This window comes from Vulpes lagopus, chromosome 23 (genome assembly GCF_018345385.1).
Source record: "Vulpes lagopus strain Blue_001 chromosome 23, ASM1834538v1, whole genome shotgun sequence".
Classification (NCBI taxonomy): Eukaryota; Metazoa; Chordata; class Mammalia; order Carnivora; family Canidae; genus Vulpes; species Vulpes lagopus.
In genome coordinates, this window is record NC_054846.1 from 23,878,686 (window position 1) to 23,898,443 (window position 19,758).

The following is a 19,758-nucleotide window of genomic DNA, read 5'->3' on the forward strand; positions in this document are numbered from 1 at the left end:
TCCAACTTCTTACAATACTAGATCTTCCTGTCCAAATAACATGGTTATTTTTCCATTTGTGCAGATTTCTTTTAATGCCTTTCAATAAAGTTTTCTAGTTTTCTCCATAAAAGTATTATATATTTTTTTCATAAAAGTATTATAAATCACTTATTTCTAACTTCTACATTCTGTCTTGCTATTTTAATGTCTTAAAAAAATTATCACTACTGTCACGTTTTTTAGACAGTGAAGATACAGTAGAATTATGAAAATGTTTTAATTTAAAAAATCTGAGCATGATTCTATTAAACTGTATAATATACAATATATGCCAGTTTAACTTAAATAATAAAACCTGCTATGATTTCAGACCAGCAGATATCCTGAGAAATTCATGCTTTGGGGTAAATTGAGATACTTTATCAGTAGAGGGGGCACATCATTCCACAATTGCTAAATCTTTCAGGCTGTAGCTCTTTTGTCTCTTGGTCTTACAGCTTGGACGCAAGAACTCTATTTTTCTCTTCTTGGCTTCACTTTTATTTTTGTGTTTCTTGAGCTTTTTCTTGGCAGCAATATCAGGATTTGTTACAAACTTGAAAAAAAATAGAAATTTTATATTACTTTTAAAGTAAATGTTAAACCAATAAAAATCAAATGCAGAAATGGGCCATTTAAATATCACATGCACACAGTCCCATTAAGGAGAATGTGGAGCTCTAGCTGTAAGGTCCCATCTCAAACATAGCCAATCCCTCCTTCTTCCCTGGGTAAGCGTGACACACATGCATGCACACGATTCAAAATACTGGTTCAAAATACTTAAGTCTAATGAACACACCACATTTTCAAATGGCAAACGTACCTCTAAAGCCTTCCTCTTTTTCCGGAGTGCCCTTTTCTCATTAGCCTGTTTCTGTACAGAGGCAAAGGCTAAGGAGAAGTTCTCAAGCCCAACCAGCTTTTTGAGTAACTCTATGATTTCCTGGGACAGATTCTTCAGCAAAGGATCTAATCACAGAGAGTAATAATCAGAGATAATCACGAGGAAAGGGCACATTTAAACATTGCTAAAATCAACAACATGCAAAATTTAAATTCCTGCAGCATTATCACTTTTATTATGTGAGCATTAAACACTGACCTCAAAGCAAGCTCTACGTTTCTGAGATGGGAGAACAGAGTGTTGGGCATGACCCTCCCAGCCAGCACCCCTCTGCATGTGCCAGGAGACCACAGTCTGTGAAGCCTGTTTTCCAGAGAAATCCTGGCTCAGAAGATGCTAATTTGAGAACCAGACAGAAATATTTTGCGTTTCTGTATTAACCTGCTCAACTCTGTGCAGATAGGGGAAAGGTAAGTGTGACTCTAGGCCGTCTCTAATTCACGGGTCACAGATGTTTAGCTGTGTCCATAACCTTTTTTCCTTGAGGGGGACGGTGGGGAGCAAAGACTTCTCAGAGACAAAAATCTTTGTTTTCCCACTCTTCCCTGCCTTCTGTCTCCCAAATGCAAATAACCCACTGATTTTTGTACTCAATTTCAGGAGCTGTTCTAGATCACAAATTTCTTGAAAATGGCGACTAGGTCCTTTGTACCATTGAACCACCAGTTCCTGGCAAATATAGGTGCTCAATAAATGCTAGGTGATGAGAACCAAAGCCGACCCAGACTGGACCACTGCTTTCTCAGGGTTGTAAGACTAAAATAGCTGCTGCTTTGACATTCAGTTCATTTTATTTTAAAACTTAATATCTACTTTACCCCCCCCCCCCCTCTTTCCAATCCCCAATTCTCTCTTTTCCTACTATCAAAAGAGACCATTTAGGATCAGGGAAGGAAAGACATCAAACACCCAGGGAAGAAAAATGAAAAAACAGGAAAAGTAAAAAGATTTTAAAAATACTTTATACTTTTTTTATGTTGGCAAATCAAATTAAAAAAAAAATTGTAGCAGTCCTCTCCCCCACCCCCCCCAAAAAAAAGAAAGAAAAAAAATATCTCACACTTTTGCCTTATAATCCACAGAGAATATTCTGACATATTGTTCATTATTGTCCACAGACCACAAGGTTCAGAACTACCTCCAGGTACAGTTTTCTTTGCTTAGGAGTAAAGCATCTTTTAGGAGAGAAGCATTCACTCTTAAACATGAGGAAGCACACAGAAGGCAGTCAAATAGAAAAGATATGCCTCATTTGCTATTGATTGTTTTGATCTCTAGCAAGTTTTCTTAACATGAACTCTGGCAGGGAGGGTGGACAGAAAGGAAAAAGAAAGCATGGAGGAGAAAAGTGAGGGTTCCTAAGGTGCACGTCTTCAAAGACAGGCTGTAGTTACCCTGGTCCGAATAGGTGCTGTTCAGCTCTCGGAACAGAGGAGCTAGGATCACGGGGAGGTACGGCTTCACCTTGTCCGCGCCAAGATCCATGGCTAGAGCGCCAAGAAACTTAAAGATGCACGTTCTCTGAAAGTACAGATCATTCATGGTCCTTTGAGGCGCTTCTCTTACTGCGGCCATACAAACAATTTAGAAAACAAGGTCTCCTTTTGGGTTAAAACTTCTGAGAGACTCAGGAGGATTGCTCTTACACGCCTAGAACGCTTTTATAAAGAAACCAGCACCTGGAGTCACGAGGCACTCACTGTATGTACCTTTAAGGGGTTTCTAGGTGAATAGGCAGCCTCCAGCTTCGCGATCCGGGACAACCTCTGCACCAACCACAGCAGCGTGGCCGGCCTGCCGTGCTCATCCTTTGCCGCCTCGGTCTCCTCTTTGTCAGGGTCCAGCGTCTCCTCGGCACAGGACGCTCTGGCCCCACCATCTCCTAAAGCTGCTTGTTCCTCCCTCTCAGCTCGCTGATCCTCAGATTCAGGTTCCAGTAAATATAAGACTTTGGCTACAAATAACAAATTCTTAACAACCTTTAGAAAAGGGGAGAGAAAGGAGGAATTGGGACTTTGATTTTGAAATAAATACGGCTTAGGAAAAAATAGGTTCTACAATTAGAGAAAAAACCCCATAACTGGGCATTGCACTATTAAATTGATGATTGTCCTAGATTTTGATCATCTTCAGTTCTACCTCATACTGTATCCAAACCCATTTCCATGTAACTCATCTACTGGGTCCAGATCTACCTTCAATGTACCAATAAGTACATGATTTTATTCCAGACTATCCATTACATTTTTTAAAATTTTATTTATTTATGCATGAGAGACCCGCAGAGACACAGGCAGAGGGAGAAGCAGGCTCCCTGCAGGGAGCCCGACACGGGACTTGATCCTGGGTCTCCAGGATCAGGCCCTGGGCTGAAGGCACTAGACCACTAGGCCACCCAGACATCCCCCTATACGTTACAATTTTTAAGAGAACTTTTCATCCCTCCTCTATTAAATCTCTTCATTTATTGAGCAATGACTGTATACACAACATTCTAATTTAATTCTAAAATATCACTATTAAGTACTATTATCAGGAGAGAAAACCAAGATTCAGAGTTATTAAATGACTCCCCCAAAGACAAGTGGTCAGCCAGGATTGAAGGGTCTTTAGAATTTAATCCTAAATTCTTAAAAACAGATCTTCTCAAATTCCATCTGATCCAGTTAAACAGCCCAGGGACCAATTTTAGACTTATAATAACAGGCCCCAATACTGGGTCCCTAACTCTGACATCCATGAAATCTTGGACATAGGTATTTCACACTAATTATGAGAAGGAGGAAGCCACGTTGGTTTTGAGTTCCTTTACTATCGTGGATGCTCTGTTAGAGGTGCTGTGTGCCCAGAGTTTCCCCCAAATGTAGGACACAGAACCCTGCACATTGTCTGAGGCTAGCCTGACCGTCAGGAATTCATGTGAAGATTATAATTTCCTTCTCCTGGAACCTTGGCCTTCCTGAAGACAGTCCCAGTTTTGGAGGCCTTGTCCCCTATGGCAGCCACTTCACCTAAGACTGGAGTGAACCACATTCTATAATTTCTTTCTTCCTAGGTCAGTACTAGTAAATCTCTTCCTGTCCTGAATTTCTATGGTTGTATCTGTCAACCTCTATCAAGACTGATACTGTGTGAGACCTCACCTGCTACTACTCAGGCAGGGTTTCTTTGGTCTCACTTCGCTATCCACTGAACAGCTTTCCGTTCTTTCTCTGATCCTGCCATATAATGAAGCAGGCTGTATTTTCATGTAAAAAGTGATGGCAGTATTAGGGTTAATGGCATGCTACTTGCGATCACTCTTTGGATACAGCATCCACTTAGTTCCCATTCCATCTTGTCCATAATGACAAGAGTCACAATCAAGTGCATTGCTCATAACTAGGCACTGCATCTGTGTCATCTCTACCAACAGCTTTATCAAAGGAGGAAAAAAATAAAGGGAACGGTAGACCCTATTCAAAGGTAATTTACATTTACTGAACATTTATAAATGCTTCTGTTTACATTTTACTTATAGTTACATTTTATAATATAAAATACATGGAACTTTTTAGTGATTTATCTGCCTTCTGTTCACCACAGACGATTCTCAGACCACCCTGTAACATGACCTTTATTACCTTCTCTTCAAGCTCCAGGGGTAAGAGAAGGAAATGTAGTAATAGAGTTTAATATAGGATCACAATCAATCGGTCAAGCAACTAATGGCCTTCAAAGCTTTGGTCACAATGTGGGATAGATGTTAAAACTGAACATGAGAAGATTAACAGCCTCTCACTGGGAATTTTAAATGGAGCCAAGAGTAACCTCAACAGGGACCCAAGTGCTGATGAGATTTATGTCACAAGTGAACATGTATTTCAGTGTATGTCTGTATTTCATTTAATTCCCCAAGCATTAGAATAGGAAAAGCATACACAAATACCAAATGTAAGCCTATTCCTAGACTTGGGAGACTAGATCCTTTCTATTCAACCAGGAGGATACTACTCACCTGTTCTCCTAGAGACTGATCTAAGAATTTGGAATGCAACTGATGGCAAGAGGCTAGGGAGATACTTTTCATCTGTGAAAACAAAGTGGACATTGGCAGACACAATGCAGGCATTTCTCATTGTTCTTAAAAACTCCAAGTCACTAACCATTATAGTAAACTAGGTGCTAGATTTTGACTTGTATAGGTCTGGAGAGGGGAGGTCCATGACCAGAAAGAAACTGTCACTGTTTCCTTCTACCTGCCCCAAGTATGTTAGCCCCACCCGCCCCCAAAAGGGGGAATACTTTCAAGCTCTGGGGCAATACAGATAATCCCTCAGGTTATCAGTAGAAAACTTGACAACATCCTAATATATTTTTTCCTTCTTTCCTTCCCTTCCATCTTCTCATTCAGTGTTTATGGAGTTCCCACTATGAGTCACGCATTGTTTTAGGCCCTAGGAAATCCAAGATGGATATAACATGGTCTCTAATATTTCCATGAACATGATCTCATTTACGAGGCAGGACAGACAGTATCAATTTCATTTAAAAATATGTATTTTTTTTTTAATACTGATATCTGAAGTGGTAAAAAAAAAAACAAAACAAATAATAGAAGATGAATGTTCTAAATAAGACTGACAGTTCACAAATTCTCTTTGGAAAGCCTTGGCCTTGAGGCCCACCCTTCTCTAGTACCCACTACTCCTATAGGATCTATGTGCAACAGTCAGATGTAAGAGTTTCTGCTGAGGGCCAACCCCAAGACGGTTACAAGAAGCAGAATGAACATCCCACACCGACCTCAAAGAAAGGGAAAAGTTTTAGGGAAACCTTACCTTTTGTTCAAGGTCATTTGTTAGAAATCTTACTGCTACGGGTACTGAGAGTTTCTTTTTAGTGTTTTTGGTCTTCTGTTTTCTAATAAGTTCCTCTGGTTGGCAAGAGGCAAAGAGTAATCCAAAAATCTGGGCCGCAGTGAGCCACACCCAGCTGTGTGGATGTCTCAGGTGACAGTGCACATAACCTAAGGGAACCAAGATGTACCTTCAGTATCTTAGCTCTCCTGACTCTTTGGTGGTAAATATGATTAGCGTAGGCATTATCTATTATCTGCTTGGAGCTAGGGAGAGGTGAGGTGGTGAGAAACCGGAAACAACCAGAAAACCAGCTCCTAACGTGGTGAGTGACAGAAGAAGTATGAGTAAGCCTAAAAACACCAGTTCCATCAGAATTAGTTTCAGGCCCAAGGGAGATAAGGTGGCTGTGACATTTACGAGTTCTAAATTAAGTAATATAAATACATATGAAGGCACACGCTTGTTTCTAGTAATTACTGAAATTGGGGGGAAGTCGTCATTTCTTGAGGCTTTCTCTGTGCCAAGCACGGGGCTAAGTGTGCTACATACGTTATTTTGTTTAGACCCCACACCAGTTCTGTAACATTAGACTTATCCAGTCCATTTCTCAGGTAAGGAATCTTAGACAACGGGCTAGATGAGGTGCTGTGCTTTAATAGGCAGAACTAGGCCTGGGCCCCAGCTTGACCTGGCTGGCCCCAAGCTTGTACTCCTGTGTTACGTGGACACTTTGAAAACCTTGTGGGTTTTAGGGAACATGATTAAAATTCTGGATGAACTATGGCATATCTGAGTTTTAGTCTATGCTGCTTTATTTCATTAACAGGGTTTTACTTTTGTTCTTTGTGTATTTTGTAATAATGTGGCCATGGCTCGGTGGAGTCATACCACAGTAGGCTTATTATAGTAACTTAGTAACTGTAGGACTTCTCATTGAACCCTGAGTTCTCTTAAAACAGCTGTGTACTTAAAGCATTCATTCCAAAGTCTATTTCCTACTGACTAATCAAAATTGAATATGTTAAGTTAAAAATATTAGGATCTTATTTTTCTTTTAAAGAGTGATATTAATAATTTAAATGCCACATAGAGGTTAAACGGTTTACTAATCACGGCACATTTGCATGGGAGGCTATATATAGCCATTTTAAGAAAACTACCTACTAAGTGTGTTATGGTACGATGATATTCTTATTTAGGTACAAACAATATATGAGAGTTTATGTGGAATTATGTAGTCTGTTTACAGAACCCTAAGTCTATTTAACAAAAGACTGGATGGAAATAAATACCAAATTATTACCAAGCAGCAAGGAGGACTCTGAGAAACTTTTTTCCTCTTTTACTTTCCCATAATTAATATTCCTTCTTTTATAAATGAAATATATTACTTGTGAAGTCAAGAAACATTTTCACTGTAATTAATTTGAAAGAGTCTTTTAAATCTTTCTCTTAGGGACTTTTCCCTTGACATTATATACTTTCTAAATATTCATATGCTAATTTACCAAAACTGTTTTCAATAATTCTATCACAACTAGTATGTTTGTTTTTATATTTAAGTTAAAAAGGAAACACTTACTCCAGATTTTATTCAACGTCGCAGAGGGCTTGGTAAACTGAATAATATTACATTCCTTGATGAGTTTACTAATCAATGTAAGAAAACTAAACAGAAGGCGATCTGCAGCTTTTTCTTCAGTCTCCTCCATGATCTAAAAACAGGATGGATAGAAATCAATCAAGACAATTTCAAAGTCTATAATGGCTGTTTTTACTCCAGCATGTAAATTGATACCAAGGTGTCTCAACATCAATGGACATTTTGGGTCAGATAATTCTTTGTTGTGCTGTGGGGACCTGCCCTGTGCACTGTGGGATGATCTGCAGCATCCTGGCCTCTGCCCACAAGATGCTAACGGCACCTTCTACCCTTCATTTGTGACAAACAAAAATGTCTCCAGATGCTACTAAATGTTCAGAGTGGGTGGTGGTAGGCTGTGAAATCACCCTGCTGCAGAAATTTCGATCTTCATGTACTACGGAAGATAACTTACCTTAAACCTCATTTAAAATGAAGACCCAACTGTACTATAAATTCTTGCCTTCGTTAGTAAATATTTTTTGAACACAAATATTTATTAGCTAAGTCATCTTAGGTTAAACTATAAAAATAAGCAAAAGTTTTATTCTCTGGCAAATTACTTACATCTTTAAAGTTTTCAGGATCAATTTCCTTTTCAATCATGGGAAGAACAGTTCCAAGTCTCCTCTCAAAAGAGACTCCTTCACTTTCCACAAACAAGCCACAGATGAGGGCAGCCAGCTGTCTATTTAAGCTCTACCAAAAATAAGCCACCAGAAGACAATGTTAATACAACTTGAGAGGCCATTTACAGAAAGTACAAAATGAAGGTGGGCATGACTCTGTCCTCAATATTATGGGTCATTGGTGGCTAACATGAAAAATATGGAGAAATACTCATATGCAAGATTATAATTTAAAAAAATGGAACTCACCATTATCCATAATTAATACATTCCCTCCCCCAAAAAATCATTGTGAGTACCAAGTAATGTACAGAATTGTTGAATCACTATATTGTATACCTGAACTAATATAACATTGTATGTCAATTATACCTCAATAATAAAATTTTAATTAAAAAAATGGAAATACATTTCATACAGTACCCCCACTCCCATTCTAAATTTATTACTGTATATAATCATTAATAGAATGATAATTCATTACATGAATAAGCAAAATTGAAAACAAAGATATTCATGATCCACTCATGTAGCCATGTAATTGGCTGACGATCATGGACTATATCATGAGATTTTTGTTACTCTCTATAACTTATATGTCCTGGAATTTTACTATAAGAATATATATATATTTTTTTTAATTAAGTTTTTTACTTTAATTCCAGTACAGTTTTAACACACAGTGTTTTTAGTTTTAAGTGTACAATACAGAGTTGATTCATCAATTCTATATATTACTCAGTGCTCAGCTAAATGTACTCTTTACTCTCCACCTATTTCACCTATTCCCCCCACCCAGCAAGAATATATTAACATAATCAACTAAAAATAAAATTGTTTGGGAAAAATTCAACAACGTATAATATGTATTCTTATTTAAAGTGAACACCAAAAGCTAAGACTTTTCATTGAAATATGACTAAAAGCAACCTTTACCTTTTTTGCTCCAAACCAGGTGATAACCATATCAAAGAGCCAGTCTTTTTTCTCAAGGTTGATTTTCCTGAGTAAAGATTTGATTGTCATGGATGCCATCTTTTTGCACATGGCAGAGTCATCATTCACCACCATTAGACAAAGAGGAATAAAGAACATTCCACAGTTCTCATGGAGCAGCCCCTAAAAGAAAGCAAAAGCAGGCAGTTACGAGCACACTCAGACTGGAATTCTCAGAGATGCCCAAATGGGAGGCCTGCAGGCACCCAGGGCTCATGGGGAACACAGCTACTGTTTGTGATTGAAGGTACCTGAGGGAACGTGTCAAAGAGGTAGGAGATCATTTCCAAAGCAGACTCTCTCCCGGTCTCATGTTCATAACTAGGGCAAGAACATGAGACAGACTTGTTAGTATCTTAAATTTACCAGTAATTCTTGAAAAACTTTTATTTTATTTATTTTATTTTTTTAAAGAATTTTTATTTATTTATTTATCCATGATAGTCACAGAGAGAGAGAGAGAGAGGCAGAGACACAGGCAGAGGGAGAAGCAGGCTCCATGCACCGGGAGCCCGACGTGGGACTCGATCCCGGGTCTCCAGGATCGCGCCCTGGGCCAAAGGCAAGCGCCGAACCACTGCGCCACCCAGGGATCCCTCTTGAAAAACTTTTAAACATTGTTTCAGGGCATCCATCTATTTCTTAAAAAGTGGAAAAAACTCCCATTTTCCCAACTTTAATGCTTTTATATATATCATGCTACTATGAAGCTTTGAATGTAAATGTTAGATTTTTTTTTTTTTACCATTCTCTTTAAGTAGACTCTAATGAAAATCAGTGTTCAGACTGAATTTGAAAAGCAACCCACAGAATTGTCATATGAAGTCATGCATATCATTGGACAATCAAGTCAATGACGCACATGGTAATACCCTTAGAGACGGTGCCATTATGTTTAGGATTGATTTATCACTTTCAAATGGCTGCCACGTTAAAATGAGAGAGGTTACTAACCCTCTGCCTGGGTGTAGTTTATGGCTTAAACTTACTTCAGTTGAGCAAGCATGAATTCCAAGTTTGGTCTCAATTTGTCACCCAGGGGATAGTCAAGAATGTATTTCAGAAAAACCTAGAAACAGAAGTCACACAGATGATTACTTGGCTCCTGTCTGTCTCCAGGATTCCTGCTTCCTAACCTGCTTTGAGACACACTTCCCTAGAGTGATCAACCAGGTGAAGCTTGCCTTCTGAGTCAACTGTGCACTTCTCCTTTCTCCTCTGACCTCACTTACTCAGGTCCTGCCCCGCATGCCTGCTTAAGACTAAATGCTGGCCTACCACTGGCATGGTTGTTTTGGGCTCCAAAGCTTAGCTCACATGTAGGAAACACCTCTCTCCCATAGGGTACCGTGTGGTGGACTCAGTGTGGACTACAGTTTAACCCTGCATTTCCCCTTGAATGACAATGGGGGTAAAGTTAATACTGAGAATAGTAACTATTTCATTAATTAAATATCTTCTATATGCCAAGCACTGTGCTAAGTGTTTCTCAGTTAATGGTCATCACTCCACTGGAAGACGGGATATTAACCCCATTTTACACACCAAGAGAACGATGCTGGCGCAGAGAGGTAAGTAACTCGCTCAGGTGACAATGCCAGAATTCCATGCCTAGTCCAAAGTCTCTGCTTTCAAGCCATCATACTAGTCAGCCTCCTCTATTAATAAACTGCAAGAACTGAGGCACATCATGAAACTTTAAGGCCTGTTTCTTCCCAGCCATAAAATGGGGATACCATTTCTTCGGAAGGTAACTACAAACAGAAGTCATGTATATAAAGTGCTGGGCACACAGCTAGTGCTTAGTAAGTGCTAGCTGGCTCTCACTCTTCCTAACAATACTCAAGGAGACTTTCTCTAGAGACATGCTCCTCTCTTTCCAACGTGGCTTCCTTGGGAGCCCACACCTTCCTTCAATCCCAAGTTCATATTTCCCATTCAGACCTTTCCACCTCCTGGGTGTGATGTGCACTCATATAATCATAGGTGAACAAATGTAAAAATACACATCTGCTCATGTCACTCTCCTTCCTCGATTTTAGGGATTGCTATCAGAATAAAGCCCCAAAATCTTTAACAAGACCATAAGGGCTCCCTTCCCCACCTTCATTTAGCTCCTCCAATAAGTGAGACCCTGATCGAACTCAAGTTTTATCCTCCTCAGGCATTGGCTACCCCCTTCCCCTAGAGAGCTAAGCCTTAATCTTCCTTATAGGCCAGTCCTCAGGAAAGCCCTCCCCGATTCTAACACTAAGGTGGTCCTCAACCATCATATGTGCTCCCATATTTTCTCAATTCTGAGCAGTTTTTCACATTTTAATATATCTGAAATTAGAAAATGTCTTAAAACTGATGGCATCTTACCACTGTGTCATAGATTTTTTCTTTCTCTATCTAAATAATGGTATGTCTTGTAAAAGATGAAATATGACAGCACTTTCCCCCTCCGGGCACTTAGGATGTCTGTAATTTTAACTGTGGACTTTTTGCTTTGTGCTTGTCTCTTGTAAAAATTTCACTGATAGAGACTATAGAAATCTTTTTGACTGCTTTTCCAGCAGCACCTGGCACACAGTTATATGCACAATTAGTTGGTTACTGGACCCATAGATGGAAAACCTTTGGTGCAGGCTACTGTGCTGCAAAGGGGAAACAAATGTCTTCACCCATTTAAGACATCTCATGTGTGATGGGCTATACTCAAAATGCTCATTGTTAACTGAAAATGCCCTGAGGACAAAGCAGAGTTGCTGCTCACACTGGATAAGTAAATGGGTTCCTGAGTCTCAGAATAAAGCAACAGTGTGACATAAAATCATCTGCAGAATTCAGGCAGTGTTGACATGTCTCTTTCTAAAAACCAGAGAAGACAGGACCCAGCCCTTCCTATGGGAATAAGGTCTCTCCACTAACCTGTCTGCACTGGACTCTGACAGGTTCACTTTGTGCAGAAATTGCCAACTTGGATACTTTCCGAATGACATCATCGATTTCCGGGACCAATAACTTTCTGGATAAAATGGCCTAAAATACAAAAGGAAAAGACATCTCATTTCCTGTTCTACTGCAGATGGGTGTAAGCCAGCCTGATGTTAAGGCAGTCATAGGCAGCTTCAAAAATAATGAAAGTAATCTCTGAAAGAAAAATAACATATCCTTAAAAATATTTAAGATCATTGAATTTTAGGTTTTATATATATTTTACAATAAAAAAGGGAAAAAAACCTTCAATGTCCAATACAATAACTACAAACATGAAATATTTTTAACATCTATTTATTTTCCTATATTTTTGTATAAGTCTCTGGAAGTGTTAATAGAGAGTTCATGTTCAGTTTAATAATTAGATATACTAGCTTATAATTAAAATCCACCAAAATCATAACAATGTTTGTAAGTTAAGTTTGGGAATCTAAAGCTAGTCAAAACACTGTGTCCCACATTATTCTAAGTATCTACCCTGAGACTCATAAACATTCTGCTGACACCATACCTTCAGAAGACCAAATGCAGTGGCCTGCCTTGAAGAATCATAAATGTCTTCCTCAGCATATGCTAGTAGAACTTGAAGCTGCTTTTCGGTTATCTGGTAAGATTTCACTTTCTTGACAAGTATGGTCACACACTGCAAATTACAATAGTGAGGTTAATAGCCAGGACATCCTACAAATGAAGATCCATCGAAATGGTATGGACTTAATACAACATCAGTGTTTCTTTTTTTTTGTTTTGTTTTGTTTTTTTTAACACAGGATACCAACCTTCTGCCCTTAGCAAATTAATCTGGAAAAAATTTTGACTCAAGACCACAAAGGACAATGGGGACAACTATGACTCTGATGGTAATTCTTGTCCTGGCTATTTTATGCACAATTGAAAATGCCTCACCTTGAAACAATTTACTACCAGGTGGAAGTTCTGGCCCCTGGCAGCTCCCAGTTTTGCATAGTCCTTCAGCAACAGGAAAAGGTGTTTGGTCAGCTGTTCTGCTTTTGTTTCTATGGAAGGCAGAGGGAACCTCATGACCCAGATCAGGCATTGTAAAGCACCTGTGATCACCTGAAAAACAAAAATAAAACCAATCAACTTATGTAGTGACCAAACCCAATAACCCAACACCCGAACCCAAGGCTGTGTAGACTCTAAAAGTGATCAAGTTGAAAGAGTAAAATACTTTGCCCAACCCAGGCTGGAAGAACTGTACCAAAAGTGTAAGAGGATAGGGAGGTTTTCTAGTCTCTGTGATAGAACTTATTGCTTCTCCATAGCAAGGAAAGATATATTGCAAGCAAATAAGAAAGAGTGGTCACTGTATTCTTAACCTGTAGGAGTAAATGACTGGCTGGGTTGGCCAATTTTATCAATTTTGTTTTGTGTGTGGAAAATACATTATAAAGGACTTTTCTTTTTCTAGAATGGCACTGTAACCATTCTAAACATACGCATGTAAGACATTCTAAGTATTAAAAATATAAAGATAGAATCTCATCTCCCTATCTTTTTTTTAATTTTTAAAATTTTATTAAGTAGGCTCCACACCCAATGTGGAGCTTGAAACCAAGACCTGGAGATCAAGAGTTGCATGCTCTACCAATGGAAGACAGGTGCCCCATACCATTCCGCTATTTAAGGAGCAGAGAGCTGGCTCTGAAATCAAGCAGAGGAATAATACACTGCGGAATTCCAAATAGCTAAGTGCTGTGCAAAAAATATGAAAAACATATGCTGGGACCTTAGAGATTGCTGAGATCAGCTAGTTCACCTAATTCAGCTCTACCTAACAGACTCATGCTGCTCTGGTGGCTGTAACGGTCTTGGGCTAAATCAGATGAAAACACAGAGGAAAGGCTTTAGGAGTCACAAAGGCCAGGGCTCAAATCCCAGCTCTGCAGTTTCTTCCCTATTTGACTACAGAGATGTTACTTAACCTCCTGGCATCTTCACTGTAAGACAGGCAATCAGGAAATGGGAGTTGTGCAGGCTCTGGAGTCTGACAGGCTGAGGCTCATGTACCAGATCTGTCATCTGGGCCAAGTCACTTAGCCTAAAGCCTAGTTTTCACGTTGACAAAACAGAAGCCTTCATAATATGTGCCTCGTGGGTCGTTACAAGGATTCACAGCTGTGGCGGGTAGCAGCATCAAGGATGATAAAAAGGATTAGTGCTGACGGGGACCCCACTACTCACCTTCATAACACTACCGTGAGGATTAAATGAAGTAAGTAATGTACATTCCAGGGCTGGTAAAACTGTTAAAGACTATCCAAATATATTGGATTATTACAATGGGAAGCAATGTAATGCAGGGAACAGAAGCAGTTTATAATCTCTAAAAACTCAATCATCTTGTGAAGCACAAGCCTAGAAGTTCTGGAGATTTTGCACAACATAGCTCTTGTCAAAGAACAGAAGCTCACCTTCACATCCACGGAGACAAGGCAGTCTATGAGGAGAGAGACAAAAGGATCCAACATTTCCAGAACAGGTTCACTTGAAGACTTGATCTTGGAAGTCTTCAGACTCAGATGTAGCAGCTAAAAGATTCAAAATAATATTTTATGCCAGGAGACCAAATGGAGTTGGGTACAAGTGAAATGATTTGAAGAGACCCATGTAACATGATGCTTCTGTATGAAGTGACAAAAATTTTGAAGGTATTGGGAAAGATGCTTCTGTATGAAGTGACAAAAATTTTGAAGGTATTGGGAAAGGACCTGGGAGACTGTCAGTAAATGAAGAAAGAGGGAGCTCACAGTGAAGCTGAGATGCCAAGTTCATTTACCAAGTGATTCCTCAGCATTTACTTAGGCACTGGCTCCGCAATATAGGACACAGCAGCGATCAAGATGAGCAGGGCCCCTGCTGATGGAGCTCAGCCAGGAAGACAGACTAGCCAATTGTTAGCTGTAAAGGCAGTGAGCTTGGGGACCTGTGGAATCCAGGTGGAGGGAGGTGCAGGTGGTAAGGTCTCGGAGTGGGAGGAGATGGGGACCACAGAACTGAAAGGAAGCCAGTGTGGCAGGGATGGGTGTTGCAGTGGTATGACAGGAGGCTACACCCTTACAGACCGGATGAAGGTCTGGGTTCTCAGGAAAAATGGGAGCCAGTGAAGGGTTTTAAAGGAAAGAAATAATCAAATTTGTGTTTTTAGAAGCTCACATCTTTTTTAAAAAATAATTTAAAATAAATTTAGAGAAGTCCATGAGCAAAACAGTAGTGAACCCATAAATGTTAGGTCAGAATCATTAATTCTGAGACAGGTAGAGCATCAAATGAAGTATTAGAAAGAAGAAATGGTAAATGGATCAACTCACCTTTTTTTAAAAAAAAATCCTATGATTTATTTATAGTAAGGCAATTAGAATGGAAATGAACGGGACTGGAAATTTAGCAGAGGATTAAAAGGCACTCCCCCGTGGGCAGCAAATTGCACCTTAAGGTTAATTCTTACCCGAAGCCCAGACTCAATAAATATGTGCATGTTGGTTTTCCTGCTCACAACAGCTTTCTGCCCACCTCGAGCTGGAGTTGGGGGCAGCAGAAGACAGCTCTGGGGTGGAAGGCGTGGGTCCGCTGTAGGGGCTGCTGGGTTTCTGTCAACCACAAAGGAAAGATAGGGAGAGGAATCCTGTAGCTGCGTTCCAACAAGTCCCCGCTGCCCTGTCTGCTGACTGCAGCCCAGCACTAAGTAACGTGCTGTGCACTGTGGGCTTTTTCTCTCCTTTAACCATGAAACACAGAGATTATCAGGTTGTTCATCAAGGGCGTAGAACAACTCCAGAAAGAGATCACACTGATGAGCATGCATTTAAATTAAGATGAACAGTGAGGGGATCTTCCTTTGGTTTTTGAAAACATAAGCCAACCCAGAAGCAAAATCCAAAGGAAGGTATTTTAAAAACCTTTGAAGGTCTAAATATCTGTTTAATCAGAGCAAAAGGTGTATATTTAAAATCTATCCTAACTTTGATTCAATAAATAAAACAAAAAGGTCTCAAGATGAAATTTATCACTTAGAAGGACTTTAGCCCAAACACCACAAAGCAGCACCATCTTCTAACTCAGATATGTAACTAAGGTGAATACTAAATTCATCCACTTACGAGTAAATAAGAACTGAATGGCTTATCAGAAGCAAGTACTTAAGGATAACTTTTTTTTTCTTTCAAACTTACTTTTCTTTCTCTGTTAACAGGGGGAGATTTTCACTGACCAAACCATAACTGAGCAACAGGATGGATTCTGCTGTCATTTCTTGATTCACAATTAATCCTGCGATGATTCGGCGCAAGGTTTCATGAACCTTCCGGGCCAGTTTTAAACTTGTGGTATTTTGTAAGACCTAAAGGCAAACATAAAAATCAGGCTGAGGTGATACAGAACTGCATTTTCATTTGTTGTAATGGTAGTTTTTAAAACAGACATTTGCTTTTTAATATTTTTTCCTAATTGAAAAAGAAACATTCTTAATAAAAAATTTCGAACAGAGCATACCAAGTATTAATCTACATGTAACATCAATCCCATAGACAACCACTGTCTACAGCCTGGGGATTTCTTGCACTCCCTCCTGTGCTCTCTGCTGGAGACACCTGAGGACCTAGGGCTGGAGATCTGATGTGACACTTGGAAGATGTTACTCTCCTCATGCATCACAGGCAAACACACACACATATACGACAGTGACAAGATTCAGTCACTACTCCTCTGAAACCATGCTAATAAAGTGCTGAAATGGCCATGCCTCAGGGTTGGATATTAGTAATTGGGCCAAATCAGAGGAACTCAATGGGAATCTAGAACCATCAACCGCAAAAGAAACCTCAGCACTTTATTTGCTTCCCACAGGACACAGTATTACTTACTTTCATTACCTTGGAGGGATTTGATAATATACACAGAAGATTCATATGCTCTGTTGACTCTTTCATCCTCAAAACATAGCTAACATTCTTAGGTTTAGTAAGATTAATGCATTCTAGGAACAATTATGGAGTTAATCTCACACCAAAACATTTGGAATTATGGCTAATTTATGTCATTAAATAGTGCTAGTTTTAGTACATAAAATTGTAATAAAAGGAATTAATAACATTTATTGAATGACCACCCCTGCATTAGGCATTATGAAGGTAAGTAAACTATAGTCCCCACCCAATAGGAGGCAGAATGAAAACAGTGCAGAGCTTTGGAACAGAAAGATCTACGACTAAATCCTTACCTTCCTACTTATCCACGAATCTTCTATCTTTCTGAACCTGTATTTTCTTATCTGTTAGTTAGATGGATATACTACTGATCTCAGAGTGGTTGTGTGGATTAGAAGTGATAATGAAACAGTGCTCAGAACATAATACATGTTCAACCAATGTCAAGAGGGAGAAGATCTGGCATTGACAGCAACCTGGGAGTAGCAATCTGACTCCACCAAAAGCTGTGTTCTAGCTGCTGACTTGACCCAGCTATAAAATTCACCTGGATTTCAATTTTTTTTTTTTTTTTGCTTCTGCATCACATGGTTTACATCCAGAACTCTGGTTCATGGTTTAGAATGCCCAACTAAGACAGCCAGCTAGTGGCTATGTGGTACAGGTGCCCTTAGCACCAGAAAAGATCCTGGTTGTCAAGTGCAGCATTAAGGTTTATCCTGCATGGCTCTTTTTAAGAACTCATGATAGTGTAACATGAAGATCACCTGCACTGCACTTAAGTCCTTACCTCTTTTAATGGAAGGATAAGTTTTGTAACCTGATCTTTCCCTATAAACTTGCCCAGGATTTCATAAGAATCATAACTCTTGCTTCTTCGTGCCTCCATGACTTTGGAGAGGATCTGCTTCACTTCCTTCTCTTCAGCGATGGCACCAAACAACTCATGGTTAAAAATCTTTGAGAGAAAAAAGCCAAATGGCAATTGTCTGCAATTAGCAAGGTATGTCAACAGAAGTAGTCTCTGATACATCCAGATCAGGGGAAAGAAGTTGACAGGACTGAAATCAGATGGTGGAGTTCTATTAGATTACACTTTTTCAAGGTATTTCAGGGACCAATTACTGAAAGGCAACCAAATACAGAAACGCCTAAAGGTTTGTACTAAGGGGAAACAAAACAAGAATACTACACAGATTTACATATATAATCCTATAATATACAGACACTTTTTCTTTGATATTACCAAAGAGTAGCTTAATTTCTCTTTAAAAAACTCATATGATATTTGCAACTTAATTATCACAACTGATGTGTTTAATTTAAAATGTTTAAGTGTCTACATTTTTTAATGAATGAACAAAGGAAGGCTGTGTGGCAAATTTAGTTTCTTCTTAATCCTACCTCCCCACCACCCCCCATGATCACATTATCCAATTTTAAAAGTTGACTGTTAATTGTTTTTCATTATTATAAGTAAAGCTTTATACTTTAATATAAACCCCAGACTAAATATATCTGTGATTCTTTAAAACAGATTCTTGGAAGTCGTTGAAATTTTGCTTATTTTAAAGCCCTTAACACACAACATCAACTTTCTTTCTAGAAAGGTTATACTAAAACTCATAACCTACTAGCAATAGCAGAATGCCTATCTCATGTCACTTGAATCAGCTTTTAAACCTCTGCTGATCTAAGAGATGAGACAGTATATTATTTTCATTTCTATAGGCTATAATTATTTCTAAGTTTGTGAACTGATTTTCTGTCCTTTGCCCACTTAGACAGTGAAACTCCCCTTTTCCAAATCTTACCTCAATCATTATATCTAAACAAGAGTCCAAATCCCCAACTTGTAGCTTGTTGGTGAGGCCTTGTAGCAACATGTACACAGTGAAAGTTAGCACATGGACCTAAAATGCAATGTACAGAAAGAGTATGAGTGTTTTTTTTTTTTTAAGATTTTATTTATTCATTTGAGAGAGAGCGAGAGAAAGAAAGAGTGCGTATGAGTGGGGAGGAGGGGCAGAGGGAGAAGCAGACCCCCACCCCGCTGAGCAGGAATCCCAATGCAGGGCTTGGTCCCAGGACCCTGGGATCATGACCTGAATGAGTCAAAGGCAGATGCTTAACTGACTGAGCCACCCAGGCACCCCCAGAATATGAATAGTTAAGAATACCATACTAGAAAAAAGAAATAAGGTCTAAGTATTGTAGAGAGCACTCAAAGTTTATATCTGTCATTACTGTACGGAGAAGCTTTGACAAATACTACCATCTAAAAGATTTTAACCAATTGATCACTTTGTACAAAAGATGCTCAGAAACACATTACAGTGCTTGAATCTATTACTGTGACTAAAACGGGCCACTGATTTATAAAGAAAGGCATGAGAACCTTGAGCCAACCTGTGAATTAAGAAGCCTACCAATGCTGAGTGTAATCAAAACTGTCATGAAGGAAACAGACCAGTTTTTGCCCTTAATAGTAACCATAGCTAACGTTACTAAGAGCTTACCCTGGGGCCTCAGGAACCAGTGGGATGAAAACAGAAACTCTAATACTCATTCCACTGGAGTTTCAGGAAAGGACAGAGTATAACGCAGAAAAAGTATCTGGAGAAATAATAGCTCAAAACTCCCCAAATTTGGTGAAACTCAGCAAATTTCAAATAGGGTAAGCAAGCTCAGACACATCATAATCCAACTACTGAAAAATAAAGGCAAAGAAAAAGTCCTTAAAGCCGCCAGAGGACAACAATGCATTACTTGGTTTGGACAGTGATTCGACTAA

At 39.2% G+C, this 19,758-nt stretch overlaps 1 protein-coding gene across 4 annotated transcripts in view; it reads right to left on the minus strand.

Moving 5' to 3' along the window:
• Positions 1-243: 243 nt before the first annotated feature.
• Positions 244-19,758, minus strand: part of UTP20 (UTP20 small subunit processome component) — a 95,223-nt gene continuing 75,708 nt past the window's right edge. For 2 of the 4 annotated variants that reach the window (XM_041738209.1, XM_041738208.1), the window contains exons 44-62: positions 18,779-18,877; positions 17,755-17,922; positions 16,212-16,378; positions 15,488-15,629; positions 14,454-14,570; positions 12,925-13,095; positions 12,530-12,661; positions 11,950-12,060; positions 10,026-10,105; positions 9,288-9,357; positions 8,977-9,159; positions 7,979-8,110; positions 7,352-7,484; positions 5,749-5,936; positions 4,926-4,997; positions 2,638-2,907; positions 2,323-2,449; positions 848-993; positions 244-577 (exon numbers count right to left, since the gene is read on the minus strand). In XM_041738209.1, coding sequence (XP_041594143.1) covers positions 422-577; positions 848-993; positions 2,323-2,449; positions 2,638-2,907; positions 4,926-4,997; positions 5,749-5,936; positions 7,352-7,484; positions 7,979-8,110; positions 8,977-9,159; positions 9,288-9,357; positions 10,026-10,105; positions 11,950-12,060; positions 12,530-12,661; positions 12,925-13,095; positions 14,454-14,570; positions 15,488-15,629; positions 16,212-16,378; positions 17,755-17,922; positions 18,779-18,877 — 2,664 coding nt within the window. In that variant the 3' untranslated portion in view covers positions 244-421. Of the gene's footprint in view, positions 578-847; positions 994-2,322; positions 2,450-2,637; positions 2,908-4,925; positions 4,998-5,748; positions 5,937-7,351; positions 7,485-7,978; positions 8,113-8,976; positions 9,160-9,287; positions 9,358-10,025; positions 10,106-11,949; positions 12,061-12,529; positions 12,662-12,924; positions 13,096-14,453; positions 14,571-15,487; positions 15,630-16,211; positions 16,379-17,754; positions 17,923-18,778; positions 18,878-19,758 lie in introns of those variants that run through there. The other 2 variants (XM_041738210.1, XR_005985193.1) reach the window with 2 other exon arrangements.